We start from the raw sequence: 24,683 nt of genomic DNA on the forward strand, positions 1-24,683 counted from the left end.
ATTTTGCGTTGGGTTTATTATACCCAGGAATATGTTTATTATACTAAATTAAAACATTCAGGAGCCCAAGGCAAACCCGGTCATGAGGTCCTTCATGTCCATGAACCATGCTGGCATTTTTTTCCAACACAAAGTCTTCATTGATGGAGTACTTTAAATCTTTTGCTGGGCAATATTATGTCACAAGTAGTAGTAGTGGGTAGTTTTAGTTAGTTAGTTAGGTTTTTGTTTGTTCGTCATTTTGTTCTCATGCACATTCTCCTCTGGGAAAGGCATGCTTCATTTTCCTCACAAAAGCACGTAGGTGTTTGCTCTTTTCTATTTCTGAATCAAGTCTGCACTTGTGCAGTAAGAAGGTAAAAAAGCCCATTGCATCAGAAGAGAGGTGGGAGGAGTCAAAACAATCACGATAGATTAAACAGTATGATGTTGCTATAAATTCAAGAAATCAGCTATTAATTCATTTTTATGTTGTGTTGAAGCCCATAGAAATCTTGGGGCCACAGACAATTGGCTGTGTTTGACTTGGATAAATATGCCCCTGATTATACCAATGCTTTACTTTACAGTTGATGCATGATTATATTATAATATTTGTTTGCAAGTGTTGGCGCAAAATCTCAGAGGTATGACATCTGCCATTGAAAAGCAAAAAAAAAAAAAAAAAACACTTGTTCATCAATCGATCTTAAATCCGAAGGCTTTCCATGGATTCTGTTGATGTGGTGATGTAAGTGGTTAAGAGTTTTGATATAGACTACTTCCTCATTTATAAATCACCGAAATGTTTCCTCATTCTCATCACCTTGACCACATGTTGACTGAATGAAAAGGGGCGTGACTAAATATAATCCATCACTATTTTCAGGAGCAGAACGGGGAAAGCACAAAGAATAAGCTATCTACATGCTCTGATGAGTTGTTGGAATACATTAAAGCGAACTTGGATTAAACAAAGATTGAGGAAGCTCCAAGAACACACAAGGTTCAGGATGGTGTCTTTGGTCCCCAGAGTAGTCCACAAGCGGAGGGCTCACATTACAGAACTGCCTCTCTACTACTCAGGACACCTATTCAAGAAAAACTCCCACGAGACGGTGAGGGTAAATTACCGGAACTGATTTAGGTGTAGGAATGCACTGTGAAGTTCAGAAATTTTCGTGAAATGTATCTTCTTCAGGATTTCAAGAGGTACTTTGCAGAACTGCGTGGAGACATCTTGTTTCTGTACAAAGATGAAACGCAGGTTACAGTGAGGATGACTATTTGTTTTATTTATGACTAACCAAAATTTTTACCCATCATGCATAAATAGACACGTTTAAACACTGCTACAGAATAATCATGATAGCAACTGTATAATTATCATATGGGTGGATGGATATGTTGGGATCATGTTTAATTGTGTATTCAGCGAAGGGATTTTAATGAACTCCAACCTCTGTCAGTACACAGAGAAGCTGAATCTGCTGCAACTGAAGTCTATGCAGTTAGCAACTCCATATAAGAGGAAAATGCCCATCATCTTCAGTCTAATTATGCTCACAGAGGAGATCCACTTGAAGGTGTTCAATAGTACAAGCTACGCTGTGATGTGATAGCTGCCATTTATTCGGGGATGTTGACAATCCTTTGTGTATGTTGAGCAGATGGACAACCCTGACACAGGAGAAGAGTGGCGGGGATACATCATGACCATGGTCAAAGTGAGCCAACACACCCTTTTAGACACTAATACACCAAGAAAGTTAAAAAGTTAGCAAGCCGTACCCAATGCATGAAAACATTTCAGCTTTTTTGAAGAGCTCTATGGTACCATATGTTTAAAAAAAAAAACATTTGACCATAATTTATATTATTAATGTTTATGATCCAATAAAGTACGGAACTCCGTATTTCAATGTCTTCCTATGTCAACACACACAGTTGAAATCATCAAGGTCAATGAAAGACCTCCACAGAGCCTGTTGATGAGCTGATCATTTGACTTATGTGTTTTTCAACAAACATTGAAAGCAGGCAGGATACGGCTCGAAAGTCACTAGGGTTCCCTAAACGAAAGAAAGTGAATTTTGAAGAAACACAGGGAGCATGTGAGGACACATACTGCGCACCCAAACCAGGAAGAATTCATACATGGTCAACAATTAACTAACCCATTTAATCATGAACTTGCTTTGAGTTGTTTTCTTTGCAGCCAGTTTTAGTTCAAATGAGACAGTAGTTTCCAGTAAGCTCTTCGTTTGGTGCCCTGCAATTGGCTGGCCACCAGTTCAGGGTGTCCACCACCTACTGCCCGTAGTCAGCTGGGATAGGCACCAGGAAGCCTGCGACCTTTGTGAGGATAAGAAAACAAATGGATGGATGGGCGGGGGAATAGGAGTAGACATGTACTTCCATCCATCATGTATCCGTCGGTCTGTCCTTCCATCTTCAGTCCCATTAGATGTAAAGACATTCTATGTCACCCCACAGAAAGAGATTCCCAGTCAGTTGCAGCTCCTGCCTGGACAACGCTTGCTACTTGAAGAGGCTCTGGCTCAGGAGAACATAAGAAGCTCCAATATGGAGAAACCTCCCCTTCCTCCTCGACCGGCTTATCTTCTTGGGGCTACCACATCCATCCCACCACCTAAGAATACGTTTGACCACAGCAGCCCAGACACGTTACCGTGACTACATTTTTTTTCATCTTTAATGTTTTTCATCTATTTTCCAGCCATTATATCATTTTCTCTGACTCTTTCAGATGTTTCTTCAATGTTAATCGACAGGAAGCTGAGCAGATGTTGAAACAGAACCCAGAATATGGAGGTATCATCCTCCGTCCGTCTACTTTGCCTAACAACTATGCCCTCACCCTCAGACAGGTCACACCCAAGTATGTCACAGAATCTTGGTTAAAATCTCAAATAATTTTATGCAATATACTGAATGTGTATATACAGTATATATACATACATACTGTACATATATTTTCTTCTTTTTTAGGGGTCCTGTCATGAGGAACTACAGGCTAATCCACACCAAATCCGGATATATCATCCAATTGGAATCAGCAGTATGTTTTTCCAGTTCTCACATCATTAGAATAATTCATCGTTGAGCAATTTTAGCAAACATACTCAGGAAGGAGTTAAAACGATGCACCTGCACAAGAGAAAACATCCAAGAATCCATTTCTAAATGTTATCTTTACACAAAGATAATCAACTAACAATACAATATCAGAAGTTTCCACGACTGCAGTAAGTAATAAATCATCTGAAAGCAGTGTGTGATAATTTTCCCCTCATATAAAATGCAATCAAAGTATCAAAACCCCCTCTGAGCATGATCCGGTGCAACTCTGACCCACTGACATTGTTGTCAGAGCATTTTAATCAATGACATGCTTGATTTGCCTCAATGAGTCTGTTTCCTTTCAGGTGACAGTCCCCTCCCTGCGGGAGGTACTGGAATATTTCCTAGAGAAGACAGAATATAGCCTTCATCCTTACACGCCAGGTGTCATCTATGACACTCACATCGGTGAGGTCTCTTAAAACAATGTTCTAACAATGTTTGTGTGGTTTTTTTTTTTCTTAAATGGGCAGTCAACCCAAAAGTTACAATAATACAGTACATGTTCTATGGGCTGTAAGAATTCTGAGAAAGAGTATATTGTGTTTATTGAATGTCAATTAAGAAGCTAAATCCATCTGTTGTTATCCAACTCTGGGGACAGACATTTTAACACTGGCTGTTACCTCTACATGACATCACATTTGCGCAGGACTCAAGTAACAACCAATCATGGCTCAGTTTTTACTCATGTGACATACACAATTTGACATTATGGGTACTTAGGAGGGTTACACTAGTGACTGAATGTTACCTGAGTTCTGTGCAACTATGATGTCATTTTCAGGCAACAGTGACAAAATGGAAAAAAATCCAATGGATTTGCTGCTTATACAATCAATATTCAACAAACATAATAGTAATGAGAATGCTGTGTTAAATTAGTGGGGAAATATAGAAAATATTACTATAAATAAAACTTTTGGGTGGACTTTCCCTTTAACTACAAGGAATTGTCAAGAACATCATTCTTGATTGCCTTTCACTCACATTCAATTATTTTTTTGTATTATTTTGTGGTAACAACCTCTTTTACATATTCCAGTGAAATGGTCAGACTCAAAAGCATTTCACCTGCGTATAAAAGCAGGAAAAAAACATTTTACTTGTAGGCTAGCAAAAACAAAACAAAAACAAAAAAAACACTTTTGTGTCTGAAAGCATTTAAGTTGTAAGATAAATTTGAACCCTTGTTCAGTATTTTTGTTCAATCCTTTGATCTTTACATCAAAGGTATTTCACATGAAAAGGGAAAGCGTTGGAAGAAGACACTATGGAGCTAAAATTTTACCCGCATGGTAACAGCATGTTAAAGTTCAACATAGCACGATCACTTAGTTATCACACTACCGGGAGTGTGCCAATCCTTGGCTAAAATATTGTGAGAATAATGCAGAAGAAAACGACCCAAAAATGGTCAAAATACTGTGCAAGGGTTATGTCACTACTGAAATCCAAACATTGGTTTTCTACACATTCTACACAAGTCATATCCTTTTGCATTCACAGTCAGATTAAAATTAACTCATTTATGAGTACGCACACAACTAACCCCAAAAAGTGTTTTTCAGTACAAATGAATTACATGAGAATTTCTTCCCATAGCCTAAAATCTTTGTTTTTTGTAAAACAAGAGAAAAGTTGGATGAAATTGATATCAGTTGGGGGTTTTTTTCAACCCATAATTAGGTTATTCTGCTTTTAGAGTGTACAATTGTAAACCACACACACACACTAATGAAACGTTCTCTTGCACACTCAACCAAAACTGATGCTTTGTTCACTCTTATACAGGGGAAACACTTTACATACAATAAAAAGCGGGCACATAGGAAACCGGTCTTATTGTCATCAGTCATGAGTGTGTAAGAGTGTTTTACTAGCGTTTTCGTCATGTGTGAGTTTCAGTCATATATTAAGAAAACTTAATAATGTGCCTGATGCTATCTCATACTTACAGAAATGACACCTTCCAAGTGCGTCAATTCCCCAACAGAGAGAAATTTACCCAAGGCACAAGTTGCACCTGTGGTGCATTTATTGATCAAGCCTGGAGAAGGTGAATATGTGGTCCCTGATGATGATGAGAATGAAGGAAAAGTGGGACTAAAAATGTGTTAAAAAAAAAAATACCATGAATATTTCTTGTTAAAATTAACAAAGCAGGCTTGAATATTTTCTGCTAGTTCAGCTCGATCATGGGTGGTGTATTTGTCCCACACTTTGCTAGTTCTGGAATCAGAGGCTGGTAAAAACTGTTCAAAAGAGAGATCGGAAAGAAAATATTTTTTTTTTCCTCCAAAATTTTTAAGTTGAAGACAGCTTGCAAGTTTAGTATTCCAGCCAGGAACTTGATAACAGATCAACATTTCACAGGCCACATAAAATGATGTGGCAGGCCGGATCTGGCCCCCGGGCATTGAGTTTAACACCATGAGCTGGATGAAGAACTTCATAAAGTCGTTCGACTGCCAACTACACTAAGAGCAAGCACACCATGAAAACCTACACGGTCACAGCAATATTTTAAATACAAAGTACACTCATGTGAGACATTTACAACATTGTTTTGATTTTATATTGTAACTGAGAAAATGTATGATTTCCTTGAGTCAAATCCTATCTTGCCTGGAGCTGTCCAAGGGCTATAAAAGGACGCTTAAATGAAATGCAATCTCTAGTATCACACCCAAATACTGTCTTTTAGGTTTGTGCATTTTTTAATAGTTCAATGTTATGTTAAAAGTATGTTCGTACAATATGTCACACACTAAGCTGCGATGGAAGGCTCGGACATATTAATATTGGTGATTCTTATCTGCACCGGAGAAAATCAAATAAAACGTTCCAGCCATGATCAATTTTATTATTTCATGATTCGTTTTTCACACAAACACGAGCATGTCAACAAATGTTGCAAAAGTTCTAACAATATGAGTATATGTAGGTTTATTATGCTTTTCTCCACCAGTACCATTGATCATGTTTTAGGTTTAAAGACCGTTCATCACTTTTTAAAGACAGCGAGACTCGGCAAAAAATATATATATTAAAAAATAATAATAAACTCCCTTTCGGCTCCTCCATGTGATCTTGAGTACCAGTTTGCACATTTTACGTCACTCTTTCTTTTTCTTCACACATTTTAGGGACATTAATAAGATAAGGAAATAAATAAAACATCTGTAATAACTTAGCATCTCTGGGTTTGAAATAAAAAATAAAACCAGAATAAATTAGGAGTTTGTGTCCCCCAATGAAGACTCAGATCTAGTCTCCATCCAAGAGACATTACTTCTCGGTGAGTGACAGTTGCAGGATCCTCTCTAGCTCCTCCTCTTCTTCTTTACGCTTCCTGGGAAATGTTATTAAATATTCAGACTCTATAAAATATGATCATCTCAATATGTCTATGATGTTTACAAAGTGTTGATCAATGAAAAATCTGGATTACAGTAAATGTCAGTGGTTTGCAGGGGAAAGAGACACAGCCCTGCCACAAAAAACAAAATATATTTCAACTCCATTGGTGTATGCATGTATGCAGATAACAAAACAATACTAACAAGCATAGATTCTTTATCCTTTGCAAGGACAATGTTATCGCAGCTTACTGAAGAGCTTTGACAGTCTCCATGTACAGTATTATATCGGCATGTCTGTACTTTACAGCCCCCAGGTGGCTAAGACATGGAGGACCACAATATGCTCACTGACTTGGGAAAGAAAAAAAAACAACACTCAACACTTCCACTCAACTCTTTACACTTTGAAGTACTGTATGTCATTTCTGTATGCGTTCATACTGTATCAAATTAAATGATAGCATTTTTCTAATTAAAAGCTACATTAAACAAGTTATTTAGCCTTGGGGGGTTGAAACGAATTAATGGCATTGCTACTCATTTCTACAGAAAAATATGATTTGAGAAATTAGTGTTTTGAGCTCTAAGTGTGATTGTGAGTAAATTCAAGGCACCAGCGTGCTTCCTTGAGACTAATTAGATCTTTCCTATTAATTGGGTATTTGGCACCATTTTATGGCCTTTAAGGGCATTGTAGAAAGAACACAACAATAGGCAAAATGAAAATCGACCGTCTTGGCAACTCTGCAAAAGCTACGGACCTCTTCCTAAGGGAGAAACTCACCTGTCTATCTCCTCCTGCTCACGGCACGACAGCTCCATGGCGATACGCAGCTGCTCATCGAAGCTGCTCGCCCCACCAAAGTGTCCCGGTAACGGAGGCTGGGTCGCTGTGTTGTAGGACAGAGGGTAATTGCCGGCGGGGTCCAATGGGGAGTCCGGCGGAGGCTGTGGCTCATCTCCCCCTCCTCTGTTAGCCAACGAAATGGATAAGGACTCCTGAATGGCCCTGTTCAAAAGAGGTAAAAATAGAGAGGAAAGAAAAGGCGGCATCACTGCTGGGCCTCAGAAGAGGATGACTGAGAGTAGGAGCTGCTCCCCAAGTGGTTTGAGAGGAAGTGCTAATCACAGAGTTCTATTCAGAGATGCTTAATTAAATGACTTAATTACATATGAGAGCGTTTCTTCCCACAAATTAGGCAGATAACATCATGATTTGGGAGTTCCGCGTTGGATAGCCTGGCAAAGCGTCGGCTCACCTCTCCAGCTGGGTGTCTTCTTCGTACAGGGGTGACTGAGGTCCTGGACGACTGTTGGTCAGAGCCTCCCAGATGGTCACCTACAAAATCAAATGATGGGACACGATTAGGAAAGGGCCAATAACCAGGACATTAAATGACAGAATCCACATTATCCACATTGTAAGATGAACTTGATACACATAGTAGTTGAATGATTGAGAAACAAAGAAAGAATGCGTTTATACGTTTATTGGTGAAGGTTTGTTTTGATTTTATTTACATACGTTACGGCATGGTAAATGTTTGTTAATGTAACAAATTCTGTATTATATATTTTGTTTAAAAAGGAAACTGTTTTTAAAATGTAGAAAAATGTCAATTTAGCAGCAAAGATTTAAAAATGATATGTTTTAGAGCTGCAATTTCAACGCGGTGATACTTTTGATCAAGGTTATCAGTATCTCGCATTGTAAAAATGAAAGCGCTGATAAAGCAAAGCAGTCGCATCCTAACCTGGTCACTCTCTGTGCCAGCGTCCAGGAGGCTCTGCTGGATGGCAAACTGCAGCAGGTTGTCATCCTCGTCCCTCATTGGCTCACTGCGCCCCGGTCCAAGGGTGGTGTAGTCTGCCGGGGGCTCAAACACAGAGGGGTCCACCTCGCAATGAAAGGGAGCGGTTGATTGGCCTGTAAAGACAGTTCGAAAAAAAAATGTAAACTATGGTTACCGTTCACAATGCAGTTCCTGCACTTATGCGACCTGTATCCGATCTTTTAATGGCAGTGTGAATGAGACGTCCGAATTTTTCAAGCGGGACCCTGGCACGACCTCACAGATTTTAATCACTTTCTTGTTCAGTGTTATAACACTTGTTTTAAATGGGACTAATTTTCATGTGCTCCATTTTTTTGTGATAAATATTCTAATATGCATATTTAGCAAAAGCAGATTTATTCTTTATTTTAATTAATTGACCTAAAAAAACACTAGAATTGGAGGCAGAAGCATAGTTTTTTTGATTAGGTATCATAAATTAGAATAACAAGAAAATGGATCATTTATTGTAATGATGTAAATTATTAAAGTAGATTCACCCCTATCTATGTCTGCTTTTATAAATTGATAGAACATCCACATTGTTTACGTATTTGCAGTCACTTACATTTAATGAATTAACTTTTCTTTCTGTCTGAATTTAAAATGTCCCAATGCATTTGAATTTATCACTGTATACATAGCACTGGAGACTTGTGCCATGTAAAACAGTAACAGTCGCAGTTGCCTAGCGTATTTAATTGGCGTCTTAAATGGCGGTGTGTTGATGTTGGTAGCTCTGTGGCGTGTTGGTAAGGAAGACAGAGTCACAAGGACTCAAGCCAGCTGCTACGCAAACACTGCTGCGAAGTCCAACCTCAAAATAAAAGCGCATTATGAATGTGTGCTTGTGTGAAATTCAGACAAACAATATTTTTTTGCATCATCACAACATCAGTTTTCGGACGTAATGTTTCAGCATTAATTAGTATTTTTTTTCTTTCCATCTTTGAATGAAAATCTACAGTAGCCAAAAATGTGGTGCATCCTTAATCAAAAGTGATTGCATGAACTGACAATGATGACATTACTTGTTGTATTAGGGTTTCTCAGATCAATACTTGGAGTGTGATTAAATAACAACCTGCTTCTTCTGAGCTCTCCGGTTTGTGAACCGTCACAGAGCTCACGGGCTCATCACAGCCGCACAGGTTACTGAAGGTCACTCTGGCATTCAGAACATGAAACAGCGGAATCTCTGAAGGGCAGAGGTAATGCGATCAGAAAAGTCAATGAGGTAAATGATGACCAGCCGGCAAATGGCACTTTGCTCATACCTATTTTGACTGGAAAACCAGGAGGCAAGCGTAAGGTGATGAAATCCCGCAGCTTAGCAAAGTGAGCATTGGAGATAGCCATGAGGTCGATAATGGGCGTCACCTGTTCGGCCAGTGACAGAGGGTGAGTCTCACTCAACCACAGATTGGCTTTGAACCTGGCGACAATGCAGACGGAACAAATGTTGAGCTCTCTAACTCGCGCTCGTGCCTTGCTGCCGTGGCTCAGTGATACCTCTGCACTTTGCTGGTGAGCTCGATGGGACGTCCGATGTCCCGCCCGTTCAGGTTGAAATCAGGATTGAAGTATTCTTCAGCGGTGATGGCTGTGGGGTTGTGTGGACTGGCGCACTGAGACACATTACTCTACGCAAACGAGACGATAAAATGTTAACTTATGCGACAGCCAAAACATTTGCATGTTCAAGATAAGGAGAGGGTGAAATGTTTTTTTGGGGACTAATGAAGTGTTATTCTCCTCAAGGAGGTGGCATGCAGTGTAGGAGGGATAATTTGGTTCAGTGATGCTTACACCATTGTGAGCGGTGTGCTGTTCAGCTATTCCCAGGAACGACTGCAGAGGAGTTTTGGAGCCTAATGGGTTACATTGATCGAGGCAAATTGCAAGTTAAACAGACGGAATGTTTTCTACAGTTTAAGCTTTTGATAATACACTTGTGGGTGTGGTCTGACATGAAATTGTTCTGTGAGCTCACCTTTGCTGCGGGATTTATCCTGATCTGATAAATGCTCCGTTCTTGACCGGGTTACCAGCTCTACATTGGTTGCACTGTAAACCTGAACACCAAAACAAAGGGTTCTTTTAAAATCAAAGACATCTACAGCACACTGTAGAAGATATGGCTTTCTCAGGGCAGATACTCACTTTTAATCGTATACTATAGTAGGCTGATGACCAGTATTAAGGGATAATATTGGTGGAAAAAAACAAAACAAAACAAAAAACTCCAACTTACCGTTTTCCATCTTAACTTTTCAGTTGAAAAAATGGTGATTTATTTTATTATTATTCATTTTACTTGAGGTTCAGGGAGCTCCAATAGCTACCAGCATGTTTTAGAAAGTTAAGTGAAAACGTATACAAGTAAATTCTTCAGTACTGTACTTTACAGGTATGGTGAAGTTCGTCAAATTTACAAAATTACCAGAATTGTTCAAATTTGACCTCTCTGTTTGACTTTCAAACTGAAAGAAAAGGTGCAGTGTCCCTAAGATCGGCAGAATCTCTTATAAAGTGATTTGAAAATATTAATTCAGTACTTGTAAACAGTTCCTTGAAAATAATACAGTTTTAAATATACCTTAGTATTACATTAGATTTTTAAAAAAAGGCCAGATATTTGTGAAAATGTCAAATATTGGAGCCTACATTTGATTTGCCAATAATCAGTATATCCCCAGTAACAGTGTCACATGGCACAGTATAGTACGAAAAAAATAGTTCAGTGGGCCATTTTTTAAAAATAAAAAACACATGACAGTTTCTGAATAAAAAGTTACTTCTCTGACTTTATCAAAAATTGAGTCATCCGTCTTACCTTTGCTTCATATCCACTGACAATTTCACTCTTTTCAGAACGCCAGCCCCAAATTCCAGACTTGTTTCTACAAAGAAAAGTAAATATAATGTGTCTTATAAAACCAGCCTGTTTTATGTAAAGTATTTTAACAAAATTTTACCCATTTTTAAAGCTTGCACCCTTTTATTACATAACTTGGGAGTTGTGACTCAAAAGAAGTCAAAAGAAGTCAAAAGAATGTAATCACAGACATAACATCCTCCGGTGGCTAGAGCAGCACAAAAGAGGGATTTTTTTTTTTTTTTTCCAACAACTCACCGCTCAAAGGCAATGTTGCGTGTGTTGAGGTGCGTGGAGACAATGGGCGAAGTAAGTCTCTGGGCAGTGTTCTCCTGCGACGGCTGCATGGCAGCCAGCAGGGACGGCGCATCCCGTGGAGACAGGACCAGAGGCTCCGTGTACACCACCTGCTTCTCATGGTCCACCTCCATGACCACGGCACCATTGTCTACAGAAGAGGAGGGTGGGATGACATTGGGGGCACATAGGACTTGATTGGAACTAAAACATTTTCCGCACAAACCTCCACCCTTAAAGATGTAGCTCCGTCGTCCTTTCAGCCAGGTCATGTGTTCAAAGCCCAGGAGGGTTGTGTCTACACGGAGACAAGAGCCACTCTTCCACACCCGGTACACGTCACTGGGGCACACCTTGGACACCAAAGGCACTGAGGGGGAATTGGTAGGAGTCGTGTTGAACAAAGAAGACAGGAGGTGTGATGTAAACATAACCGTCATAACATTAGAAATAGAACATCTGCACAATGCACTTGGTGAAATTCAGCATCCAACCACTTCAGCGATTTGTACAGTCCAAAAAACTGAAATTGAATGTCAAACTTTTAATGAGAGAGAGTCCAGGGTCCATGTTATCTGTTTGCTACGTCAAAGAATGAAAAAAAAAATCGATTCCATTGTATTGTTAACAGCATAATAGGTATTCTATTCATAAAAAAATATTTTTTTCTGAGTAAGCAGACTCACATACAAAGTGTCCATTGTTATCAGTTATTATTTAACAGTTTACGATGGTTAACTGTTTAACAATGGGTTGTGTAAAATGCATCATGAGAATAAATCATGGTCGCATGTATTTATTTTTATCATTTTTTATTTAATTATTCTTTCTCTTTCCTGTGCATTCAGTGGGGAATCTGGGGGGAGGATCGATCTGAATCAGATGATTACTATGTTGGAACTTTGACCGCTTAACTAATTGTGAGGTCCAGCTGGTTTCATAGAAGCCTTAGCACTAAAAAGATGATGAATAAAAGCAGTTACCCCAACTGGTGAACTCCCACTTCATCTCCACATAAAAGTCCCGTGCCTGAAATAGACAAGAGATGAAAACACAAAGATCAGATAACTTGGAATTTCCAACACTTCATTGAGTGTTCAGTATTCCACATTCCAAGGCACACAAGAAAGTCACAAAATGTGAATACAGAAGTTAATTGCCATTTAGTGTAAAAGCAATTGATTATTCAGCCTGTCAATATACTTTGCTGGCATAGATCGATGAACAAATGATTCGTATTCATTAAAATCATTTTCCATCTCACAGAATACTGATGATCTCTCAGCGCGAAGGTTGGGTGTCACTGAGGTTACTCATGTGTAATGTTAAAAAAACGGAAACGTTTAATCTTCAGTAACTTGCGACTACTGTGAGATGAACCAACCAGGCTCGACTGTGAGAACCTTAACCAAAGGCATCTTCTGGTATCATGTCATCTTTATAACAGACACTTATTGTTTAATGTCGCACAATGTTGTTTTCTTAACACTCGACATTTATTGCAGCTTGGTGAGCCTGAATAAGGGCAGTGTTGCCTTCGCAAAGATTATTTTCCCCCGAATGGGGCTCTGAGTTTTTCCTTGCCCTTCTGGGAGCTTTGTTCAGGGTCAGAGTTCATTTGTAAAGTTCTCTGTGATTTTTTCACCAGTGAAGCCCCTAGATGTTGTTGTGATTAAGGACTATATACATTTGACAAGACTTTTGGCATTTCATTGTGTATTTCCGCCATTAGTAGCAGTATTTTTATTTTTTTTTGTTACCTGTCTTAGTTTGCTCAACAGCTCTGGGATGCCCGCCAGCCGCTCAGTCGCCCTTTTGAAGTCTCTATATTGAAGCACCAGTTGAACCAGCTCAGGGTCCCCAGTGCTCACTGCCTCCTGCAAAACTAAAATTCAAACACATGACTTTTCATCAATGATGCTTTGTTTTTTCTTTCAAGTCCCTAAGGAGCAAACGGAAGGCCACAAGAGCACCCACTCGTCCAGCCTTGTGCGTTGCAGTGTGTCGGGTCTGCAGTATATCTGAGCAGCACTCGGGTGGACTCCAGGTGGCCAAGAGACACTGCGAGCTCCAACGGGGTGCGTCCTCTCGGATCCACTCGCTCCAGGTCCTGTTGCTGTAGCACAAGCACATACAAATACACGCACCTAACAAGCAGTTCAGCGCAATGCAGTGCGACGCTTTAAACAGAAAAAATACCAAGTACCTACCTCTGCCTTTTGCATCTCCTGGTCGAGCTCCTGATACTGATTGTTCCACACCAGAAAATGCAAAGGAAACTCCTGGGCCATGTTTGTCGCTTCCTCGATAGTCCAACTAGTATTTTTTTTTTAATGCGATGGGACTCAGCGACTTCTGGTGGCTAGCTAGTTGCTAAGAGGCTAGCTCTGGCAAAGCAGTAGCAAAATACATAACCCAAAGACAAAAAAAACGTGCTTCGCTGGTAAAACCAGTTACAAGATAAATATAGCTGCGAGGAAGTCAATGAAACTTAATGTCGTGTCTACCTTTTTTAAATTAGTGGGCTGAGTTGCCTGGCGAACTCAGCCCACTAATTTGATGTAGCGCTGAGGAACTAAGGACTAGTGGGCTATGCTAACGTGGATAACAGGCGTATAGTTAACCACTCTAATTCTTGCTCCACCTTTCCATTATGAAGGAAAAACACTTCAGGCGACGACCATCTTACATCCATGTGCGGTTATAATCTTCCTTAAGTGAGTGGAATCCGGCCGATGTGGATGCTTGCCACCCACATCCCTGATGTATTCGCTGGACTTTTGTTCAAATATACGGCCTTTCCTCGAGTTAGACATCCACGACTCCTCCGGCGTCCGGTGTTGATGACAGCCACTCAACTCTTGAAACCTGTGCGCGTCATTTGTTCAAGTCTGCGGAATTTATGTGACGACATCTTCGGATGAAAGGAACGATGACGAGGGATGCGAGTTTATTTATCCGGAGAGGCGTCGCTTCTCTTCCTGGTTGTGGAGGGTGGAGCCGCCCATCAGCTGACAGGCTGCAGGTCACTCAGTTCTCCATGAAGATTGTATTTCGTCTTCACTGAATATAATTAGAAAATGTCGTGTTTTTGGTTGATATGCATCACGAAGAGTAACTTACGAAGGAAAAACCATCAGCGCACGCTGAGATGGTTTTATTTTTATTTTTCTTGAAAAATACTTAAAGTAAAAAAAAAAATCTTAAAATAATTATAATGCTACAAGAACCCCCGTTTTGAACACCGAAGAGGAAAATTTACACAAAAGTATAGAGTATTCATTTATAGACAAGAGGCCACAAGCGTGGTCTCTGCCAGGAGTTTGTATTGGGGATAGGTTTTAACTAATTGGGTGCAAATAAACAATCTTAGTCCCCTTTCTGCCACCCTCCCACAAATGAACAAATTATACATTGACCATGAACTGCGTGATGATATTCTGTGAAAAAAATAACTCCAGAAAATAATATGAGCTCCGGAGAGGGCATACCTATTTGTCTAAAACTGTTTCTGTGCAAAACAAAATTTGGAAATAACAGCACCTGGTGTCCAATAGTGGTCTAAAATTCACCATTGATGTGACACCTGCTCCTTGGCTTGTCATATAACATTTAAGGAACACTGCCCAAGTGCTCCATGGGGTAGGATCTAAATGCCATAATATAAGAATTGAGTCAAATGTTCATGCATACTTACCAAATAAACAGATTAACAATTTAAGACATTCTGTTTCAGAATTAAACTTCGGTTTAACAAAATATCATCCCACAGCTCCAGTGCATGAAGCAAAAAGGCGTCACCGAAATGGAAGCAAAAAGTTAAGATTCAACTTGGAGGGAAAAGTCAATGGGGATACTGTACGTTGTCCACAACAGACACTTTTTGACCTACTCTCTCCCCGCCCATCAAAAGGTGAGACAAAAACAAAAATAGGGACTCCTGAGTCTCCTTTTAGGTAAATTGTCACTTTTGCCAACAGCAGATGAGGGGCAAGTAGCATTCTTGGTAAGGTCCTCACCCCTATGTTACTGTTGTACAAGTGTGTGGTCTGGCTTTGCCGCGTCATTTTAAAATCCAGCTTTAGGTTTAAAATCCAGCTTTAGGATATCCTCTGGATCAATTTTTCATCCGACAGGCAGTAGAGCGTGTTGACCGATAGCTCTGAGATAAAGGACTCGCACGCTTTGCGGGAGACTCCTTTACAGCCTCGCAGGTCCAGTAGTGATATGCAAGACAGGCGGCGGAGATACTTCAGACACGTGTCTGTGAGTTTACTGCTCCCTGAAACAGAAAGATACGAGTCATCATTAGAACTGGTGGAGTAAAACAATTTAAGCATCTCTGCTCTGCATTCTAAATCAGCAGTCTCTCACCTCCTAAGTTGAGTTCCGTTAGTGTGTTCCGGGTGGACGAACCTACTGCAGTCAGCAGGTTGATGGAGTGGTCTGTGAGGTTGTTGCAGTGAGAAAGGTCCAATTTGGTCAAATGGGGCATGTGACGGATCACCAGGCGCAGGGTGGAGTCAGTGATGTCCAAGCCGGCAAGTCGCAAACACTGCATGGTCCTCAACTGACTGCGGTTGTCACAACCTAGAACAGCGCCAGGAAAGAAAAATGCTAGTTTGTAGGGAATTTGACATCCTATGACGTGACGTTGTGTTAAGTCTTCATTTAAAAAAAAAAAAAAAAACACTAGTATATTATGTACAAAGAAAACTTTCGCACAGTATTTATGACTTTAGAGGACATGGCCTAGTGAGTGCTCTCAGGAGCTCTGACTCCAGCTCTGGTTGACCATTTACCACATGGTTAGTCCGGTGTTAGCATGTTCTCTATGTTCCTTGCAAATGTTTTAGATTTTGTAGTTGTGTATTTGACTGTATCCTGATTTAATAAACAGCTGCAACTGTATTAGCTATTGTTGGTTCTTTTTGCTTTCAAAGCACTCAGCAGCATACATGATGCTTGCTCTATTTTCGATTTTGGCTTGCAACACAAAGCAAAAAAACAAACAAAAAAAAACATAATCAATAGCATTTAAGTTGGTCCACTCAGAAGTTATGGTACAAATAATTAAAGAAAAGCAAAAAATACAAAACACACACACAAAAAAACTGCACCTGGGGGAGTGACTAAGTCCCTGATCTGAGCATCTTTGACCCCATCAGCATACCGCACATCCAATGTGCGGAGAAGAGGGCAAGCAGAGGAACAGAGTGCTGAAATGGATGTCCAGGAGCAGCCTGCCAACATCAGATCCTTTAGACCTAAAAGATGTGGAAGAAGAAAAATAAGGTTGGAGGTTTGCTTATGTCAAGTACTGGTGAGGCATTTCTGGATGCATCCTTTGTTTTTACCTCCTTTCACACTTATAAAAGTTGATTTTCTACAGCGTTTGTGTGTTTCTGCTTTGTATTAAATCAATAATTATTGGGACCGCCTTTTCAGGCATTATCACTTTACAGGTGATGTCAGCAGTCCGGACAGAATTGCAAATGAGACTGCTCTTCACTGACTTACCCGGATGAATACAAGTTTCAATTTATTTATTTTAAATATCAGGCATTTGGGACTGTGTCTATAATGTAAGGGAATGTCAAAGAATGTTACTTTTTGAGCCTGTCCCTGTTCAAGAGGTTATATCCAAGAGATTACCTGGAAGGCGGCCAACAAGCCAGCTGAGTTGTTTTTTAGAAATGTTGGTCCAGGAAAGATCAAGTGAGGCAGGTTGTCTCTTTATGATCCCTGTTAGCGCTTGAGGCGTGACCGTGCGTTTGACGCTCAGGTCGATCTGAGCCCAAAGTCTCTTGTCAAGGCACCTGCAAATGAGCAAACACAACAAGCAGAGCATGACAAGGAGCGGAAATCTTCAGTCGTATTGTATTCTAAAACTAACAGCAGAGTGTCCCTATTACTCTTACACACACACTACATAAGAGTCTACTACCTGTACTTACCATTTGTACCAGTTCTTGCAGACTGCCATACACACACAGAGATCTGCTCGACTTAAGTAGCGGAAGACAGACACCCACACTTCCCTCTGACAGTCCGGCCCACTCCCACTGCCTCCCTCCTGCAGGGAAGACAAAGGGACGCGATGGTGTGGAAGCTCAGAGGAGCAAGACGAGGAGGCACCGTTGCTCAGCTTAGCTGCACTGCTCAGCTTTTTTCTTTTGGCCACATCCTGCCCCTCTGTGTGGTGGGATGTGCGTGTGTCTCCACTGCGGGTGATCGCTGGCAAATGACTGTTGGAATGTTTATTTGGGTTTCTGATAGGTGGTCGGATGAGGGGTTTGTTGGGGTGCGGTTTTGCTGAAGCAGCAAATTGGGTAGTGATTGCCTCTAGTTTCGGAACGATCGCGGAAAGCTCCTGCTTGTCATAGGTGGGCTTTTGGAGAGTCACTTTAACAAACGAGCCTTCAGTGCCCTGCTCCATCTCCTTGCCCTCAGCCTCTGCACCATTTTGGTTGGGGTCTCGCCGCTTTTCCTCTTCTCCGTCTTTGGCTGCTGCGCCTCCTTGACTCGACTGCGGCTGGTTCTCTTTATTGCCTGCCCGCCTGCCGTTTTGTACCCTTTCCTCTTCTTCATCATCAGAGCTACTGCCGTTGGTGCTGCTGCTGCTACTGTCTTCACTCTCTACTTGTAACCCCTGATGGTACCTATCACCTGTCATTCCTCTACCTGCTCCTCCCCCACGCAACCTGACCCCTCTTCCCTGCCCTCTGCGTAGCTCTCCCTTGGGTTCAAATGTTAAACTGGGAGACAACTGTTGCTGGAGGGAGCCAGTCACCCTGGAAGAGCTGCCGTGAGGGGAGCCACTTGGCCAGGAGGTGCCCCGACCTCTTCCCTGAGATAGTGCGCTCACTGGAGAGCGCAGGCGGGACTGTAACTTGGCACGTTCCATTGCTTGTTTTTGCTATTAACGAAAAGAAATGTCGTTCAACACACGTGTCTTAACATGCAGATTTATTGCAGAAGTATGTGTTGAACTTACTGCAAGAATTTTGCTGCGCTCTAGCTTTATCTGCAATGAAAACAAGGGACAACAATTGGACAGGCTCATTCTCATATTACATGACACACGTTTCTACCATGTTGCAATGATCAAACACAAATGCATTTATATTTTGAATGTTTTCTTACCCTTTTCTTTAGACGAAGCTCTAGTAGACTTGCTCTTTTGCGGTTCTGACGATGCTGCAGGAGCAACTTCTGAGAGGGTGGCGGGGCTGTGGGTCGAGCTGTGGGTTGCGATGCTGGTCTGCCACGCCGTCCACGTGCCATCCTTTCACCTACGCCAATGCCTTCCCGATAATCAAGTTTGGATGGAGGCAAGGACACTGAGCTTTCTGATGCTTCACTATCCTCCTCACTGGAAGACTGTTGGTTGTGTCAAGAAAAGACAATGTCATGTCATTGTAAGACAATATATATCGTTACTGGTTAGAAAGAAAATAATGAATGCATACCTCGGACTCTGAGCCTTTGCTGTTATAACACCTTGGACATTCCCAACAGCTGGGCAAATCTGTATTAATTTTTCCCTCGCCAGGATCCTAAGAAAAAGCCGTTGAGTGACGGAAGAAGCAGTTAGGGGTGAAGAAAATCAAATTTACTTCAGTTAAGGCACGCTCACCTTCATGCAACGCCGATGGGTTATCCGTGAACAAACAGAGCACTCCATGAGTGTGTGAGTGCTGGGGTGGGATTCTTCTTCTTCCCCTTCCTCACAGATGGCACATCGGGCTGTATTTGGCAAAGCAGGCTATGACGAGAAATGTCCAATTAAAGCACATGGAGAAAAACAAAACAAAAAAAAACTTTTTTTTTTCTTTTAAAAACAGACCTCTCAATAACAAGCTCACCATAAGACATTGTCTAAGGACACAGCCCTTCTTCATTCTTCCAGGACCACCAAACTTCCGCATATCAAGACAGAACTGGCAGTCCCCGCACTCTTTCCTGGAGCAGCCAGCACAAGTTTTGCACCGCACTCGGCGGCGCCTCAAAGCAGATATGCGTGATTGTTTGTGGGATCTCTGGCTGAACGATTTGTGGTGGGTCAAGCGGTGACGGTAAAGCGGGGCAGGTGGAGGTGCTGGTGGTTGGTACCATGACGGCTATTTAAAAAAAAAAAAAAAAAAAAAAAAAAAAAAAAAACATGCATCATATTACGCAAATGAAATTGTGCCAGTTTTTTGTATAGCTTAAACATTTGACTTACTCTTTTGGGCCACCTAACAATGGGCTCTCCAGTGTAAGACATCTTAGGGATATCTGCAGCATGCTCTTTCAGAACAGCCTACACATGAACAAGGGTGAATCAATATTAAATCTGATCTGGTTTGCCTCTTGCAAGTGAATGATTTTTTTGGTATATTGCCATCAATTGACCTTATCTAAATACACACCCTTATGTCTTCTAATAAGGCTGCAGCATTCTCAATCCCAGAAGGGATACACTTTTTGCTTTCGGGCAATTCCTCCAGCTTCCCCACAAGGTTCCACAGCCCCTCAAGTTCAAAAGGTGTTAATGTATGCCGTGGTCTGGTAACGTCATTGTTTTCTTCTGTTTGGATTTCTTCGTTTTCAGATTCCTTCGCCTTTATTTCATTATCATTGTCAACGCCATTGGAGGTGCCCGTGCTGTTATCAATCCCAAGGTCTGCTTGAGTCAGGCCTGTAAAGAGACAGTGCTTTCTGTAAATATGAAACAGAGAAAACAGTAGGGTACCCATTTTCAAGGCTTGTGTTGGAGTACTAACCTATGCCAAGAGAGTATTTTTGGAACTCTGGAGTGAGGTGGGAAATGTTTGTCAGACAGTAGAGGTACCTCTCCAGGACATACCAGCACATCTCATAGTAAAATGGATACCGAAACTTGGCTGGGACCTAAAAGGAACAGACCAAACTACATATGAAAAAATAGCCGCTACTAGCCGGTGAATGAGCAACAAGAATTTGTATTTAAAAATGATTAAATAAATAAAATAAAAAAAATCTGTACTTGATACACTGTGACGTGTTGTGGAAATACTCAAAAGGTTATGGATCAGTCAGATTGCTTACCCGAGTCCGATCTTCAATGCTGTATATGTTGAGCTGCATGGGAATATTAAAGCTGTGAAGGAAATTCCCCCCAAACACCAAGGTGTCCTCAGGTGTGTACACAGCGTGGATCCACCCTGCAAAGACACACACATTGGTATTATGTCCCCTTACAATGTATCACAGTGTCAATGTATTTACAAACAAACCTGAAGGAATCATGAAGGTATTGCCCTGCTTGAGCTCTATCCTCTGGCAGTCATGACACTTATCACCTAAAAAGATATCTCCCTGTTTTCCTGATAAAACCCAGTTTTCATACATCTCCAAGTTCTGAGGGCTGGGTGGAATCAACCAGAAGACCTTCAGGTGACACAGGTGAAATCGCATCAGAACAGGTTGCAAAATGCACCGGCGGAGCAAAAAGACAAAAACAAAAAGGGCTGCAGATATATGTACGTATGTATATATGTATATAGATGGGCTAACCTTTCCTCCTCTGAGTATATGGTACCAGACTGAAGTGCCACCAAAGTCAATATGAAAATCTGTGAAGCAGCCCTGCACACTCATTAGACAGTACCTATCACAATCCAGACAGGGAACAAAAGGTGTATGTTACAAATAATGTTTCATTAAACCTAAGCTACGGTGTTTATTTTCAGAATTTTGGATCAACTTACTTCTGTACTTTGGGATAGTGCATGTCAATGATTGCATTGGTCGAGTCCCTCTGCCTTTCCTTGAGATGACGGGGCCACATGTTGTCCACCCAGTCGATAAGGTCCACCTGAAACAAACAATGCGAAGTACCACCAGTATGTAATATTTTCTCTGTAAACTTTAAAACAGAACAGTTGGTGTGTTCTTACTGAAGCTGGTCGTTGGACCAGATTCTCCAACTTGGTATGGCTAAACTCCAAGCTGATGACGTTGTAAAGTTTCTCTCTCTCAGAAGGCGGCGTCTCATAGTAGCGCCGCCACTGCGCCATTGACATCTCAATTCCTTTCTGAGTGTTCACATCCATCACGTCAACAATGCGTCGACTGCCTTTGATAGAATAAACAGGAGGTATATTTTATCAGCTTGATATTTACTAAAAGGTGTTAAGTGATGAGGAATAGATAGCTTACCGACAAACACTTTCACATCACTCACGCTGAAATCAGAATCTGGCATTCTGCAAGAGTAAGTGTGAACAAAGCAGTTTTTTAAAAATAAAAATGTACATGATTAATATTTGCTTACATGTGATGTAATGAAAAAACTAACTGTATTCCAAGGCCTTCATCTTTCTCAAAGATGATGGGATCCCTCAGCCCTCCTCGTTGAATGTATTCAAATGTGAAATCTAGGACAAAATATGAACAACGGGAATTTGTTTGAATCATCTGAACAAGATGGCAAGTGTAAATGAAGAGTCTTGTCAGAAATGTACAGGTATGAAATTAATTCAAATATTTTTGCAACCTTGATTGGGTTGCTTGTAAAGTCAACAACAGCTAAGAGGGTGTGGGCTCTGTTTCTTTACAGTTAGAATAGATGTAAACATTGGGAGCTCACCTTTTCCCTCCATGTGTTTGATCAAGTCAGAGCCAAACCTGCTGCATTGCAACTTTTCGTCCAGGTCGAACATACGTCTCCCTTCAATTTCATCGTCAGAGATTCCATCATCCTGGTACCGTCGACGCGTACCGGTACGCTGGTGGGGGTAAGGCAAAAAAAATCATAACGAAAACTATCAACTCAGCAAAAACTAAAATTGACTGGACGATGGGATGTTGACTCGTCACATTTCACAAGATGAGCGAAGGAAACTTTTCAGAAATCTGTTCCCATTTTGCAGATGTGCAATAAAGTTATTATGAATAATCAAAATGTATGATCCCTTAAAGTTTGACAGATATAATACTGTGTGCTGCCATTTTCAGGTGGTCTTTTAAATAAAACTAGAGTTTATAAAAAGAAACAATATGACTGAACAAAACTATAATTATGGTGAAAAATTTACAGAATTTGTTTCCGTCTATTGTAGATTAAAGAAATGCCTGAGATTTCTTTGTCAGCAAACTGTTGTGTAATGAATGTATTTGCTTACATGCTTGGTGGCTGTACATCTGCTGTTTATGAGGTAATTATATATTTTGTCATTTTCATTACAACTATACATACCATGATCTTTTAAAAATCTTGCAGACAACAAATATCTAGTATTAGAATTTTTTTTTTAAATAAAATCATATGTAGCTTTTTCTAAATTAAAACAATAAACCAATGATGAAACAAACTAAGTGAATTTTAAAAGGTAAAAAAAAAATCAAACTTAACAATATTGAAAAATCCAACATTAATATGAGACTGATAGAGCATGACCATTTAACTTATGTTTCTAACATAGATTGCATAGCCTTATATTCAACCAATGAAGATATTTTGGCATCTGGATTAAGGTGGCCAGTCAGGTTGGTAGCCTTGAACCTACACTGTCTTCATGATGTGCTTGAGGAAAAAATAAAAATTCTGATGTTAAGATGTTTTCAAGAGAACTCTAAATTGATGAAAAACTAAAAATGAGTGCACCAGAACTGGCATTGATCTCTATGAGAGAGACTTAATATTGCTACAATCTCATGTAACAATGGCTGAACAATATAGGAAATAGACAAATTGATTATGAAAATTATTCCAGTTCATGAGAGTAGCCAACAATACATCACAACAAAAGAGCAGGGGTTAATCTCCCACACGGTGCCCCCCTTCAATGAGCCCCCTCTTTGCCATTCACTACATGTAACACTGTTTGGCTAGACAGATGGATCAGGCTCTAAAAACGCTGTCAGATTTCCCCACCCCCACTCCTGTCTGTAAGTAAACTGTACTGCTATTACTTTCAACAAAAAGTCTCAAAGTTGCACGCTAAAGAGCGTTATTGATTATCAACTAGCACAATAAAATGCTAAACGTATTATTTACATCTGATGCAATATTTTATGGGGTTGTATTCTGGAATGTTAAAACTGTAGCGGAAATAAAAGTGTCATCCGTGGAGTAACGTTATAAAACTACAATAAGAGATAAATAAAAGCGGCTGTTCCTTTCAAAAATGACCCCTTGACCTAAAATCTATCAAATTAACCCTTTACTAAAATTACGATGTAATATAATATCAGTAACAGTTTGAAAATCAGAGAAGCAGCAATCCAATAACAACAGTAAGGTCAAAACAATGAACTTGACCCTCTCCTGAACTTATGTGTCGTTGAGACACGTCCATTGCTTTCGTTTTACGACCCACGCCAAACCAAACAAGAGCAGGACAGCCGCAGCGTCAAGTGCCCAACGCAAGAAAAGAATTCTTTGAACCCTATTTCGTCCGCGATCCTAAACATGTAATAATCATTACAAACCGCAACCAACTGCATTTCGACACAACACAAGTGTCAATGAGTTTACTTACCAGCCGTTTGCTGTAACGCGTATGAGGATCCTCCATTGTGTCTAAACGACAGGCAGAGTCTCATGAGAAACGTAGAAGCAAAAGGTCCTGGATATTCCAATTTTTTGACACTTTGGTTCTTCTCGGTGGTGAAGCTAGCTACACATTACAGCTAACGCTAGCTAACAATGTTGTTTGAGCCGTGGAAGCTAATGCTAGCATCTCGTCCAAAAGCAATTATATAAAAAATGGAAGTCGCGCCTGTTAATACCACAAGTGTCGACTTAAGGGGTGTATTTTATGAGTGATATTCTGAATCAGCGATGGTGTTTAAGTAGTACAAATTACACAGCGCTGTGGGGTAGCCTAGTTCCAAATTTCTTTGATTAAGTGGTTCGCAAGCTACCTAGCCGTCGTTAGCATCGGCAGTTGTGAGCTTTACGAGCGTTTTACCTCTACGCTGGGACGCCGTTTAATCGCAGAAGCCGGGTTGACGTTTCACAAGATGAACGTAGGAAGCGTCTCGAATAAATTTGAACCCATATTGCGTTGCCGAAGCTGTGATATGTTGTTGCGTTTATTATTATGCCATAAAGTTAGAAGAATTCGACGGTACGAGCCGCCATTTTCAGCTGTGAAACAACACACATATACACGAACCTAAGAGGAAAAAAAAAAGACCACACCCCCTACTCTA

The 24,683-nt window shown here is 40.6% G+C and overlaps 3 protein-coding genes across 4 annotated transcripts; 1 reads left to right on the forward strand and 2 right to left on the reverse strand.

The window, feature by feature from the left end:
* Positions 1 to 179: 179 nt before the first annotated feature.
* On the forward strand, positions 180 to 6,035 carry LOC148413717 (signal-transducing adaptor protein 1-like). Of its 2 annotated transcripts, none has more exons than XM_088431012.1 (10): positions 180 to 300; positions 869 to 1,097; positions 1,181 to 1,252; positions 1,449 to 1,565; positions 1,650 to 1,706; positions 2,476 to 2,672; positions 2,750 to 2,881; positions 2,992 to 3,061; positions 3,429 to 3,531; positions 5,084 to 6,035. In XM_088431012.1, exons 1-10 carry the CDS (start codon positions 275 to 277, stop codon positions 5,242 to 5,244), a joined length of 1,164 nt encoding a protein of 387 aa, XP_088287138.1. In that variant the 5' UTR covers positions 180 to 274; the 3' UTR covers positions 5,245 to 6,035. The 2 variants fall into 2 exon arrangements, with proteins under 2 accessions (XP_088287138.1, XP_088287139.1); XM_088431013.1 differs by having other exon boundaries at positions 2,476 to 2,666.
* Positions 5,969 to 14,497, reverse strand: ankrd13d (ankyrin repeat domain 13D). The gene is made up of 16 exons (XM_088431011.1): positions 13,709 to 14,497; positions 13,476 to 13,614; positions 13,259 to 13,383; positions 12,482 to 12,527; positions 11,725 to 11,868; positions 11,460 to 11,649; positions 11,160 to 11,226; positions 10,317 to 10,398; positions 10,133 to 10,194; positions 9,836 to 9,966; positions 9,601 to 9,758; positions 9,408 to 9,521; positions 8,243 to 8,415; positions 7,748 to 7,827; positions 7,273 to 7,497; positions 5,969 to 6,478 (listed from the first exon to the last, which is right to left on the reverse strand). The coding sequence occupies exons 1-16, from the start codon at positions 13,787 to 13,789 to the stop codon at positions 6,415 to 6,417; spliced, it is 1,881 nt and encodes a 626-aa protein (XP_088287137.1). The 5' UTR covers positions 13,790 to 14,497; the 3' UTR covers positions 5,969 to 6,414.
* Positions 14,498 to 14,640: 143 nt separating this feature from the next.
* kdm2ab (lysine (K)-specific demethylase 2Ab) lies at positions 14,641 to 24,636 on the reverse strand. Its single transcript, XM_088431010.1, has 23 exons — positions 24,440 to 24,636; positions 24,008 to 24,048; positions 22,114 to 22,252; positions 21,823 to 21,901; positions 21,684 to 21,730; positions 21,422 to 21,600; positions 21,233 to 21,339; positions 21,039 to 21,132; positions 20,759 to 20,912; positions 20,571 to 20,686; positions 20,267 to 20,393; positions 19,913 to 20,181; positions 19,726 to 19,803; positions 19,367 to 19,621; positions 19,138 to 19,266; positions 18,971 to 19,057; positions 18,645 to 18,881; positions 18,496 to 18,525; positions 17,456 to 18,417; positions 17,154 to 17,317; positions 16,619 to 16,765; positions 15,873 to 16,088; positions 14,641 to 15,780 (listed from the first exon to the last, which is right to left on the reverse strand). The coding sequence occupies exons 2-23, from the start codon at positions 24,041 to 24,043 to the stop codon at positions 15,599 to 15,601; spliced, it is 3,834 nt and encodes a 1,277-aa protein (XP_088287136.1). The 5' UTR covers positions 24,044 to 24,048; positions 24,440 to 24,636; the 3' UTR covers positions 14,641 to 15,598.
* Between the last annotated feature and the right edge of the window lie 47 nt (positions 24,637 to 24,683).

Source organism: Hippichthys cyanospilos, chromosome 13, assembly GCF_059441005.1.
Source record: "Hippichthys cyanospilos isolate Australia breed blue-spotted pipefish chromosome 13, RoL_Hcya_1.0, whole genome shotgun sequence".
NCBI classification, from domain to species: Eukaryota; Metazoa; Chordata; class Actinopteri; order Syngnathiformes; family Syngnathidae; genus Hippichthys; species Hippichthys cyanospilos.